The sequence below is a fragment of the Amblyraja radiata genome, chromosome 15 (assembly GCF_010909765.2).
Source record: "Amblyraja radiata isolate CabotCenter1 chromosome 15, sAmbRad1.1.pri, whole genome shotgun sequence".
Classification (NCBI taxonomy): domain Eukaryota; kingdom Metazoa; phylum Chordata; class Chondrichthyes; order Rajiformes; family Rajidae; genus Amblyraja; species Amblyraja radiata.
This window is the reverse complement of record NC_045970.1, coordinates 14,979,762-14,992,587: the sequence shown is the minus strand read 5'-3', so window position 1 is coordinate 14,992,587 and position 12,826 is coordinate 14,979,762. Positions and strand designations below refer to the sequence as shown.

General features: G+C 41.7%; 1 protein-coding gene across 1 annotated transcript in view; it reads left to right on the top strand.

The window, feature by feature from the left end:
• tcerg1l (transcription elongation regulator 1 like) overlaps positions 1-12,826 on the top strand; it is a 712,622-nt gene that overhangs the window by 612,788 nt on the left and 87,008 nt on the right. The window contains exon 9 of the mRNA XM_033033658.1: positions 2,204-2,339. Within this exon, the coding sequence (XP_032889549.1) occupies positions 2,204-2,339 (136 nt within the window). The remainder of the gene's footprint in view (positions 1-2,203; positions 2,340-12,826) is intronic.

Below are 12,826 nucleotides of genomic sequence, written 5' to 3'. Positions count from 1 at the left end.
CAACTTCTCCAAAAAGTTGCTCCTATGTGGGAGAGTCGTCCTCAGACGCTCTCCGTTGAGGGAGGGTATCCCTTTCCCTCCCCGGACTCTTCTGAGTCAACGGGTTGTTTGACTTGCGGGTGGATTTTCCCGTACTGCAGGACCACCAACGGAGCTCTCCTCCTGCAACAAGTCTCCTGCCGGTTCAGCTGCCGGCGCTAAATGTCGGGAAACACCGTTGCCCGCTAATGGGAAATGCTGCGGTCTTCGGCAGCCGACTTCCCCGCGGACCGTCTCCTCGACATCTGGGCCCTGAAACTACAAAAAGTTTCAAGCCCGAAAGAACGCAGGTAAGTGATTCAACTTTCCTTACCTGCCCATCCTAACGGCCTGGGAGGACGCAGTGCCTCTGCCAGTCCGTCGCGCGTTGCGTTCAGATGTAATGACGCGCACGCAGACGGACGGCCCTTCTTCACGTAGTCACTCACGTCACTCCGAAGTAAAATATATACATAACTGAAGACATGTCTCAACTGTGGCACAAGATGACTGTGATTTACAGTGACATAATTCTGGAAATTCACTTGCAATGTCGAAATTACTAAAACTCACTTTAACGTTGTGTGATTTTTATTGTGATTAAACATTTTTATTTTAGCTTTCAGCATATTATTTGGTAGTTTCATGCTGGATTGTTAATGCATAGTGTTGAAATTTGCAATTTTAATCCCTGGAGATTTTGAGCAATGCTGGATGTTAATAATACCAGTAATAGGAAAGTGAAATGTGAGGGGATTTTGTTTCATTGAGATCATGTCTCTGGTAATTCGGAGGTTTATTCTATAGTGAAAAAGATTAAAGCTGTTACTTGGTTATATTACTTAGTTGTTGGCTCATGCTCTTGATATCATAATCATAATCCTAATCATAATCGTAATTTATTAGCCAAGTATGTTTTTCAACATACGAGGAATTTGGTTTGACATTCAGTCATAACAAAAAAGCAACAAGACACAAAACTACATAAAAATGTGACATAAACATCCACCACAACTGCTCCTCCCCATTCCCCACTGTGATGGAAGGCAATAAAGTCTTATCTTCTTTCCCTCTTTCCTCCCGCAGTAGGGGGAGTCGAACCATCTGCAGCCGGCGATCGAGCTCCCACGTTTGGGCGGTCTAAACACCCGCTTTGGGACTGTCCTGCGGCTTGGAGTTCCCGAAATCCTCACCAGGGACCGCGAGCTTTATGATGTTAAAGTCCGCAGCTCCCGCTGGTTGGAGCACCAAAGGCTGACCCCTGGCAAAGGGATAGCCCGCTCCGAGATGTTAAAGTCTGCAGGCTCCGTGTTTTGGAGCTCTAGAAGCCCCAGCAAGAGACGGCCAACTCCACGATGTTAGGCCGCAGTGTAGACAGAGATACGGCATGGAAAAAGTCGCATCTCCGTCGAGGAAAGAGATTAAAAAGGTTTCCCCCACCACCCCCCCACAAATACAATAACTAAAGATAAGCTAAAACATACATTTTACAACAAACTAAAAAGAATGAAAAAGACAAGACAGACCGTTGGCGAGGCAGCCATCGTGCAGCGCCCCCTGATATGCCTTTGGTTTGGTAATGTTTCTGAAGAAATGCCACTCTTTGAAATGTGTAGGAAGGAACTGCAGGTGCTGGTTTAAACTGAAGATAGATACAAAATGCTCAGCGTGACAGGCAGCATCTCTGGAGAGAAGGAATGGGTGAAGTTTCGGGTCAAGACCATTCTTCAGACTGACAAGATGTCTGAAGAAGGGTCTCGACCCGAAACGTCACCCATTTCTTCTCTCCAGAGATGCTGCCTGTCACGCTGAGTTACTCCAGCATTTTGTGCCTATCTCCACTTTTTAAAATGCTGCCATGCAAATACATCCTGTGGGAAATATAAAATAGCAAATTACAATGAGTTCCCATTGCTAAAAGCAAAACATATGCAGTAAAGCCTCGCCCCTGTTTCCGGACCAGCAGGTTCAGGAACAGCTTCTTCCCTGCGGCTGTTATCCTGCTTAACTCTGCACCTTGGTCATTGCCAGTCACCCCCCCCCCCCGGACACTCCTTCCCCCAGTGACTGATCTCGGTTACAGCGGACAATCGGCAACAACGAACACCATTCTCTCCCCTTAGTGCGAGGGTTTACTGTGTGCACATTTGTAAATATTAATACTATGAAAATCATTTTACAACAGAACTGAGCAGCCAGAGATTGCTAATCCAGCAAAGGAAGAAATGGATGGGAAAAACCTGGGAAATACCCCACACAGAACTATTGTCCCCTTGGAAGAACGCATTAATCATTTCCGGGATATGCTTCTGGAGCGAGGGGTAAGAAATGTTCCAGCACACACAAGACTAATCTGCAGTAATTTATTCTATATACAGTATTTGCTCGCTCTTGAATAGCTGTTTATGTTTCAAGATGTTACACAATGGTTTAAATGCAAAGGCACAATTTCTGTCCAACTGAAAAGACGTAGGTGATGCAATTTATTATATTATCCAAGAAATGATAAAATCAATGAACAGTGAATGCATAATTTTCAAATTATCTCCAGATTAAATGTCCTCAACCATCTTTATCGTGATCCTGGTTCTGTAACATAACCATGCTGGTGGTAGTGTGGTCAATGAGAAGATATCTCATCTTCATTAGTCGGCATCATTACTTTCAGTGCATGTTTCATAAGTGCTTTCCCATGTATTGAAATCTCCAGTAGCATCTATTAGAGTTGAAAGAGGGCTGAATCTCAAAGTCGGCTTGTTGATGAACATGATGTATCAGTTCTATCTGCAGGTCATGTGCAAGAGCCTGAGAAATTTGCCTCATAACCCGCAAATCTAGTTAGTAAAATACCTCCAGCTAGTCGATTGGATATAAAATGTGAAAATGCAATTAGACATGATATCCACTGCTCAGATATGAAAGTGATTTTTTTTCTGAACATTCTGATCGTTTTTTGTAAAACAGATGTCTCCCCACTCTTTGAGCCTCCAACAGAATCAATGGACCTGAATCAGAAGCTGGGGCTTCATCATTATTGACTGATTTACAAAACTGTTATTCTGGATATTCTTTAACAAAGTGTAGCCTTGGATGGTTAAAAATAGAATGATTTTTAAAATATGAACCCTCACTTCTGCTATGTAATGATAGAAAACATTATAATTAGTCTGAACATGTGAAGGAGAGCTACCAGACCAAAGTTGTTAATGATTTCCACCCTGATTGCTCTCCTACGGCTTATTAATTTCCCCTGGTGTATCTTTCAATGACTTAAAGAAATGCCTATTGCTCAGAGAACTAATTGTTGCCATGCCTTTCAACTAAGTAACAAGTCAGCTACAGTTTCGACGACAGATGGAATAGGACATCTTTAATGAGGGTTCTATTTAAGCTGATAGTATGAGGACAATTAGCAGAGTAGTGCAGCTTGAAGAGCCACTACCTCTCAGCTCCAATGTCATGTGTTCAATCCTGATGTCGGGTGTTGCCCATGCGATTTTCAACAATCTCCCTATGACCCTGTGGGTTTCCTAATGGGCCTGCCCCACTTAGGCAGACCTCCTATATTTTAGGCGACTGCCAGCAACTAGGGCAATGGAATTCACCGAAGTCAGCATCGGCGACAACCTACGTCACCTGGCGACAAACTGGCGACAACCTCCGACAGTACCTCTGACAGTACCTACGACAGTACCTACGACAGCCTACGACATCCCAAATTGTCGCCACTGTCGCCGAAAAATGTTCAACATGCTTGGAGTCGCCTAAAAAATTGTTCAAGTGGGACAGGCCCATAAGGGTGCTCCAGTTGCAATAGCAAAGAGTCAAGAGTGTTTTATTGTCATATGTCCCAGATACAACAATGACATTCTTACTTGCAGCCGCACAACAGAATATGTAAACATAGTCTACTGTAAACAATATAAAAAATGAGAAAAATGTACATATACACACATATACATACAGTACATACACATCACAATCACAATCACAATTATACCTTATTAGCCAAGTATGTTTTGAAACATTCGAGGAATTTCATTTGCCAAGTCAGTCATACAATAAAAAGCAACAGAACATACAAAATACATTTTAACTTAAACATCCACCACAGTGACTCCTCCACATTCCTCACTGTGATGGAAGGCAAAAAAAGTTCAATCTCTTCCCTTTGCGCTCCCGCAGTCGGGGGCCTCAAGCCCTCCGTTGATGGAAGATCTTGACTCCAGTAGCCAGGGGGATGTCAGCTCTCGCATTGGGGAGATGTCAGCTCCCCGCGCCGGCGATCAAACCCCGCATCGGGGCTGGTTGAACCTTCCGCGATTTTGGAGCTTCCCGACTAGGCCTCTCCCGAGACTGTGAGCTCCCGGTGTAAAGTCCACAGGCTGCGGTTGGGGCGATCTCAGGCAAGGGATCAACTACGATGTTAAGTCCACGCCCCGCGGGGGCGCTGAATGTCAGTCCGAGGAGGCCACCGAGGAGGTACTGTCGATGTTAGGCTGCAGGGGAACGGAGATGCGACCCGGAAAACAGTCGCATCTCCGGCATGGTAAGAAACTGAAAAAAAGTTTCCCCCGACCCCCACCCCGATCCCCACATAAAACAAACCGGAGAACATTTACACAAACTTTTAACATACACCAAACATTTAAAAAAGATGAAAAAACAGAGACTGTGCAGTGCCCCTGGTGGTAATTTGCTTCATAACCTGCAATTATACACACACACACATATGTCCTCCCACATCCCAAAGACATGCAGGTTGGCAGGTTAATTAGCCATTGTCAATTGGCACTAATGTATAGATGAATAGTCAAATTAGGGGGAAGTTGATTGTAATGTGGCGGGGAGAATGTGGAGATTGTGGAAGGCTGATATGGGATTGGGATGCAATTAGAATAAAAAAGTGCTTAATGGCCATTGTGGGCTCAATAGTCTGTTTCAGTTCCCTGTGACCCCATGACTCTGTGGCTGTATGAAATGGTCTCAGTAATAGTGTCATTTTCAGCAGTACTCTAACAGTCTTCAATGTGTGTGAGTTCCACATTTAAGAAGTCATGGGCCTGAGTAGCAAAGGGGTAGACACTGTGCATTGATGTATTAATGAACCGGAGACTCAAAGCACTTGTTAAAAAGGAGAAGCAACTAGAAGCAAATACTGAGGGAGGCCATTGTATGACGTTTCCATGAGCTAGATAGATTGAGCATTCTACAACATCCATCAACTAGTAATAGTTCGATTAAACATCTGACTCAGTGTGTCAGAATTCGTAACATTTTTGCCAGAAGAGCAGATTGCCAGACAGCCTCATATGCTGCTGTTAAATCAAGAACGACAACCCCAAGTCACCGGGAATAAATGATGGACTGCAATGAGGCAGAAGAAGACAGGTACTCTGTAGGAGTATCTGATGAGTCTGTTATCCTTAACCTCAAGGAGGCAATTTAAAGTTTCCACTGCTGCACACAGTCCTCTGTCAAACCTTTTACGTCTTCCAGCTGCAGTTTGCTTAATATTGTGAGCAGCTTCCATGCAACTGGATGCTTCTGTTTGTTTATTCATCTTGGTGATATGAGTGGTGTCCATGCAGCCAGTTGCTCAACTTCACAATTGTACTTCTTCTTATTGGAGAACCTCGGACTATCTTTGATCGGACATTACTGGCTTCATCTTGCACTAAGCGTTATTCATGTTATCCTATTAGCGTGTATGCGTACACTGTGGATGTCTCGATTGTAATAATGTATTATCCTTCCGCTGACTGGTTAGCATGCAACAAAAGCTTGTCACTGTACCTCGGTACACGTGACGTTAAACCAAACCTGTTGTGGTAAGGAATTGTGCACAATTACTGCATGAATGCTTTTCATGGAGAAACATACTGCCAAGAGAGAAAATGTTGCCTCATCTAGCTGCAAAAAGCACAGACAAGTATATGCCTGGAAATTGTTTTGCCCTAATGGATATGTTTCTCCAATATCTTTCCACATTACATTTCCAATATGTTCATGCCTCAGAAAATCAAGGATTGGTGGCACCCACCACACTGAATATAAATGCACGTAGAGGTTATGGGGAGAAGGTAGGAGAATGGCATTTGGAAGGAGAGATAGATCAGCCATGATTGAATGGCATAGTAGACTTGATGGACTGAATGGCCTAATTCTACTCCTATTCCTTATGACTTTATGACGTAGGCTATGCTTTTAGGGAGGACATCTCTTCAGTGCATTCTCCTCCTCCCCCTGTACCTCCTTGCTGTCTTCCTCCTCATTTCGGTGATGTAGCAAGGTTTCGAGTTAGGGCTGAGCTCTCATGATGTCAAGAGCCTGCGAGAAAGCACAAGGCTTTATATGGAGAGTGGTTCACAGTGCTCCCAACCAGCCCATGCACCTTTAGACTTGACGACTAGAGATACAGCACCAAAACAGGCCCTTCGGCCCACCGAGCCCTTGCCAACCAGTATTCGCCCAGTACACTAACACTATCGTACACAGTGGGAACAATCTACTTTATATTTTACCGAAGCCTGTGCTAACCTGTACCTCTTTGGAATGTGGGAGGAAACCGGAGCACCCAAAGAAAACTTGTGTGGTCACAGGGGGAACATACAAAATCCATACGGACAGTACCTGTAATCAGGATCGAACCTGGGTCTCTGGCACTGTAAAACAGCGGCTCTATTGCTGCTCCACTGTGCCACAACTAAAGCACACCGCTGGCACTACCCACTAGTGTCAAGAAGTTCTGGTTGTATCTGCATTCTGCTGCAGAGAAATAACCAATGAAAGAATCAGAGTAGTGGCAGCAGTCTTTGTCTCCGCCCTAGCATCTAGCAGCTGATACTGTATATGACAGCCTTCATGGATAGCCTGAGATTAAAGTAAGCTCCCCAAAATTGTAATGATCAGCCAGAATCTTGATGTACAGGCTGTGAAACCCCTTGCTATTCACGAGGATTTGGAGTTTGTAATAGAGAATGCAGACTGCCACAAGAGTGCAGCCTGTCATTCCTTGAAGTTTCAGGAGAACTGGAATCTTCACTGTGGCACATTGGCTTTCATCAGTCAGAGTATTGAGTATAGAGGTTGGGAGGTCATGTTGCATTTCTATAAGACATTGGTGAGTTTGCATTTAGGGTATTGTGTTCAGTATTGCGTCCACCATGTTATAGGAAAGATGTTGTCAAGTTGGAAAGGGTGCAGAGAAGACTTACAAGGACGTTGCCAGGTCTTGAGGACCTGAGCGATAGGAAGAGGTTGTGCAGGCTGGGACTCTATTCCTTGGAGCGCAGCAGGATGAGGGGTGATCTTACAGAGGTTTACAAAATCATGAGAGGAATAGATTAGGTAGGTGCACAAAGTCTCTCGTCCGTAGTAGGGGAATCAAGAACCAGAGGACATAGGTTTAGGATGAGGGGGGAAAGATTTATTTGGAACCTGAGGGGTAACTTTTTCAGACATGGATGATGGATGTATGGAACGAGCTGCTGGAGGAGGTAGTGGAGGCAGGTACTATTGCAGCATTTAAGGAACATTTTGACAGGTACATAGATAGGCAGGTTTAGAGGGATATGGACCAAACACTAGTGTAAATGGGACATTTTGGCCGGTGTGGGCATTGCGTTAAGGGCCTGCTTCAAACTGTAAGACTCATAGATCAACATACTTACGATGTTTGCTGAGCCAGGTTAAGAAAATGAATTCCACTCCCCTTGAATAATGGTAATTAGTGAAATCCCAAAAGTGATAGCAAGCTGCAAGCTATGATGCACGGCATAGATTAACTGCTATTGGAAGGCAAATGGGTGAAGGGTTGGAGGTGCAGTCCAGGCACAGGTGCATGGGAGGTGCATTACAGGTAGTTGCAGGTTTTAACACCAGTGACTTTGAAAAGCTTTGCCTCCAAATACTATTTCTTGGAGAGTTGATGTATCTTCATGTTGACACTTGGAGAATGGGGTGTGAGAATCAACCCCACTTCTTTTGCTATGCCTTAATTGAACAAAGTGCAAAATAGATTAGTACTAAGGATATGACTTATTTACCATCTCAGGCTCCTGTAGCTACTGCAAGTACCTAGACTCGTATAAAAGTGATTGATGATCACTTTAAATGGTGTAGGTGCTTTACATGGAGTGCAGTTAAAAGCTGGTTACCTGTAAATGAGTTCATCTGTTTTTGAATCAAACATGGAACAATTTGAAGCTTTCTATGAGAGCATTGCTGAGGATTGACATCCATTTCCAGTTGAATGGGAGAGTGCTGAGACTGGAAATATAGTTCAAAGCTCCTTGATTTGTTTGCATTACCAAATTATCCACCAGAAAGTAACATTAGTCTGCATAAAATGGCATGTCGGCCAAAGAGCACACACAGATCACTGAAATGTCTCCTCAGTTTTGGTGTAAAATGAGCAATGGCTGTAGATTGCAGAAGGAAAACGCCCTGTTTAATCCACAAAACGTGGTGATTTAAGCATGTTCCAGAAAGCTTTTTACCACAGTATTAGTGGATCTTACATGCTATTGCTCAAGAAATTGAAGGATGTGGGTATTACAAATAAATGAGACACCTGCACAATAATGCATTTTATTTGAAATGCACTGATGAAAATTCAGTTGTCATTTTCAATGTCAAGTTGATTTAAAATTTCTAATATATTTTACATCTGAGAAGTTTTGTTTGATATATTGTTGTTTGTCATAAATTTGATTTTATTCTTTTTTAAGGAGATGCCTAACAGTTATGAAAATTGATTGTTCAAATAACTTGCCTTCAGAATGGCCAGATATGGATATAATTTTGATAAAATAGTCTGTGATGCTATTGAGAGAGAAAAACCCCGAGCAATGGAAGATCTGGATATATGTTAGTCATAGAATTGGACAATAGAGAATCTAATTTCCAAATTAATGCCATTGTAAATGCAATATTGCAGAAGAATGAGAACACATGCACACATGTGTTTCCAACATTGAACGATTTGTGGCATGAGGGCTTCTCCTGGAGATTATACCAAGGAGAGGATGCATACCCTGTTATTTGTGTGTAGTTCTAAGCAGAACATACCATCTGCTATAGTTAAATATTTATACTTAAACTCTCACCTCTTTCTGCCAGCTTTCCCTGTCTACACAACATTTGCATATGCTGACATGGTTGCAAACTCTAAAATCCACAAAGCTTTTCTGCAGCATTCCTATGTTCAGTGAGATGCAGTGGAGAACATGACTTGATTTTTAAGGTCAGCTGTACGCTATGTGATCTTGTTGCTCTCTGGTTGGCTTCAAACACTCTACAGCGTATGCACGTTTATCAGCAAGGTAGCTATTGTTAATGTTGGGATAGATTATGTTTGTACCCCTTCAGGTATTGTTCCATCCCCTGCAGTATGTTGAATTATATCATATGCATTACGTGATACATCTTAACGTTAAATAATTGAACATGGTGGCCATGGAAGTAATCATCTTGCGATACATAATGTTGCCTTGGTTGAGAAATGCTGAGGCGTTGCAGGGGAGAATATTGAGCGTGGAGTGCCCTTTAGTAATATCAGGCAACTGTAACAATGATCTTGGAATCTCTGGATAATTGCTACACACGATGATAAATGTTTTTGAGAACGTGTCAGGAGGGAATTTAACTTCAGAATATATAAAAGATGCAATTTTGTTAAAAGAAACCCATCTAGCTGGTAACGGAGAAAACTCCAATTAAAAGAGTATCAAGTAAAAGGCTGTTCAGCTTTAATAAAATTTGCTTTTGTGAATTCCTTCATTTCATTCCAAGCGTTTGAAGAACTTCCCATCCATTTCCACTATTTCAAAGTGCTGTCACGCAGATAATCCCGACGGCCAATTCTATTAAGCAGGAATCCATGTAATGCTCTGAGAGGATCAAGGGATCATCTGTTTTTTGAGATATCATTTTGAGAACTAATGAAACCAGGACCTGTCAAAGTGTTCACTCACCATGTTCCTTTAAGAATTTAGCCGCATCTAATGTTAGACTAATTGCTCTGTAATTACCTTATTTCTCTCCTCAAACCGCATGGTGTGAGATTTCATTTTTCCAATTCACGGGAACACTACCTGAATCTGTAGCATTTTGCAATATCATGTAAGCCATCCGCAGTTCCATAACGAAGCTTTGATATGCAGGGGTGATGCTGTCTGGTTTGACAATCCTCACTTTGCCTTTGAACATGGGAAAGGTCATTCTCTTTGTATTTGCATAAAATTATCAATCCGGTTGCATTAAAATGCCTTGAATGGCCATAACTTCAATGAAGATTCCGCTGGTAAGTAATAAAATCATCACTAGTTTTAAGTTGAAACGAGGATTTGCTTATCAGGTTTGTTATGATGGACAATAATTGTTTTGTGAAGGTTAAAGCACTCTAATTGCTTGCCAGTTATATTGTATATATAGTTTCACTGCTGTGTAGTTGAGGCTTTGATTTCTCTGACAGTCCATGAATGCTCTTTTTCAAAGAGCAAAATTATCTTTTCTGTATTAGGGTTCTACACCTTTTGTGATGGTTTGAATTTGAAGTCTCAATTGATCCAAATAATTGCTTGCAGCCAGAGTGATTCATATCTGATTTTGTACTCCAAGCAGGTGTATTGATTTTCTAAACAAGACTGTGTAAATGACACAATTAAATCAAATGGGATGAACAATTAAAATAAATCAGGAATCCTAATAAGAATAAATGAAATCTCCAATTTCAGTTGGATTTCATAACAATTGCTTTGGTGCAATATGCTATTGTTCTTTGTATTTGCAAAGCTTTCAAGCATTTGATGGATTCTTTCATCAATCCACCACATTCTGTTGGGTGAAGAGCTCTTATCTTGCTTTCGCAATTTTGCTACGTAAATAAAGCAACAAAACGGATTAATCTCAGGTAAGATATTGGGACGCACTGTCTAACATAATGCCAGTAAATACAGCTGAATCCTGTGGAATTCAGTCTGTCAGCCATGGCACTGCTGTTCACATGTGAAATGTTCACTCATATGATTCATTTACATTATAAACTGCTGGCCATCCTTAAACTAATGGGATAAACTTAAAGTAGAGTTAAAACATGAAGTTAGACATGATACGATATAACTTTATTTATCCCAGGAGGGAAATTGATCAATTAGATAGGTTGTTCATAAATATGAAATCTCCCTCTTTCTCTCCCCCTCTCATACCCTTTGGTTCTTTCCCATACTAAAGGGTTATATTGCTTTATTGTGCAATTTCTATGACATTATTTATCTTTAGTAAATTATTCAATTTCCAATGCATTCTTGCAGGTCTCGAGAACAATCAAAACCAATTAACTAATAATAAACATTGATTGTATGGGGAAGGGACTGCAAGGGGGAGCACAAACATCGGGGGCATGCATTTAAACCACCTTTTCAAATTCTCCCATGCTCATTTAAAACACATAACATTTATGGAAAATGTACTATGTTCAAATATAAAACAGTTGAGTTTCAACAAGATGGTTAATATTTAGTGAACACTAACTCATGAAAAGATCATAAATGAAATTAACCGTAGCTAGGATAACCAAAACATCCTTAGACATGATAACCGAACAGGACCTGGAAACTGGACTTCAGCTTATCGACTCAAAGTGGAATCATCCAACCTACTATGGTAATTGCCAGCATTTCATGTCGAAAGTTCAGTGGATTGACAGAGATGCATGCTGATTTTCAATTCACCAATCCTCTGATTGCCTCAGGCATCAATTGAACTGATCCCTCCCTGCAGCACTGATCTCCCATGGAGTTTAATGGAGAACTAGCATTTTCCACAAGGTGATTTACAATACACTGTCTCTCTTTCATTTGAGGCTGCAGGTGGGCCAGACATATACTTGTGTTGGTCCTTTGATTATCCACCCAACTCTTTTGGGCCGTTAATGTTGCTACAAGAGTAGTATCTTTCATGAAGTTTTTTTATCGATATGCTAACCACAAAAAGATAGTGTGCTCAAGACAATTTCTGTAAGGAGAACTTCCACTTTTGTCCACTTATGAACAAGCTGGCATTCTGGGTCGGTCCCATTTGCTTGCATTTGGTCCATTACCCCCAGAACACTTGCTGTCCATATATCTGTCCAGATCTCTTCTGAACGTTTGAATAAGATCTCCTTCTATAGTTTCTATGCAGTATTGTTTTGTCACATTAGCTTGTCAGTTCACCAATCCCTAGCTCATGGCTTTGTGCTCTCAGCATGATTCCATTGGCAAGAAGCCCAAGTGCCCGTACCTGAAATGAACAAGCAATTAATGTACTGAATTGGAAACCTACCTCTCGCGAGGTGAATTTCAGAATTGCTGCCTAGTTGCCTCAAGTCATGTACTGGGGTCGGTGGGATCAGATCATAATGGTTGAGATTTTCATACAGATTTAAAACTCTGATGGTACAAAACATATCTATTTATAAGGGTTATTTCCTCTTTCCCCCGCAACCTCTCAATCCATCCTCTTTCTAACCATGTAATCAGGCATTACATTTCCCTGTGATTATTACCGTACTTTTTTTACCTGCTTCAAACTTAAGCCTTTGATTCCACTTTAGGCTCTTTCTCCCCTTGTTCTCTTTTTCTTCTCTCTGCCATTCCTCTCTTCCTGTTGTCACAGCTTATTTTATTTCTTCTCCCTCAAGTACTCTGCCCTTTTGAATCTGCACTCTAACCCTTCAGCCCTCCTGAACTCGGCTTGTACTCGCTAGAATTTAGAAGATTGAGGGGGGATCTTATAGAAACTTACAAAATTCTTAAAGGGTTGG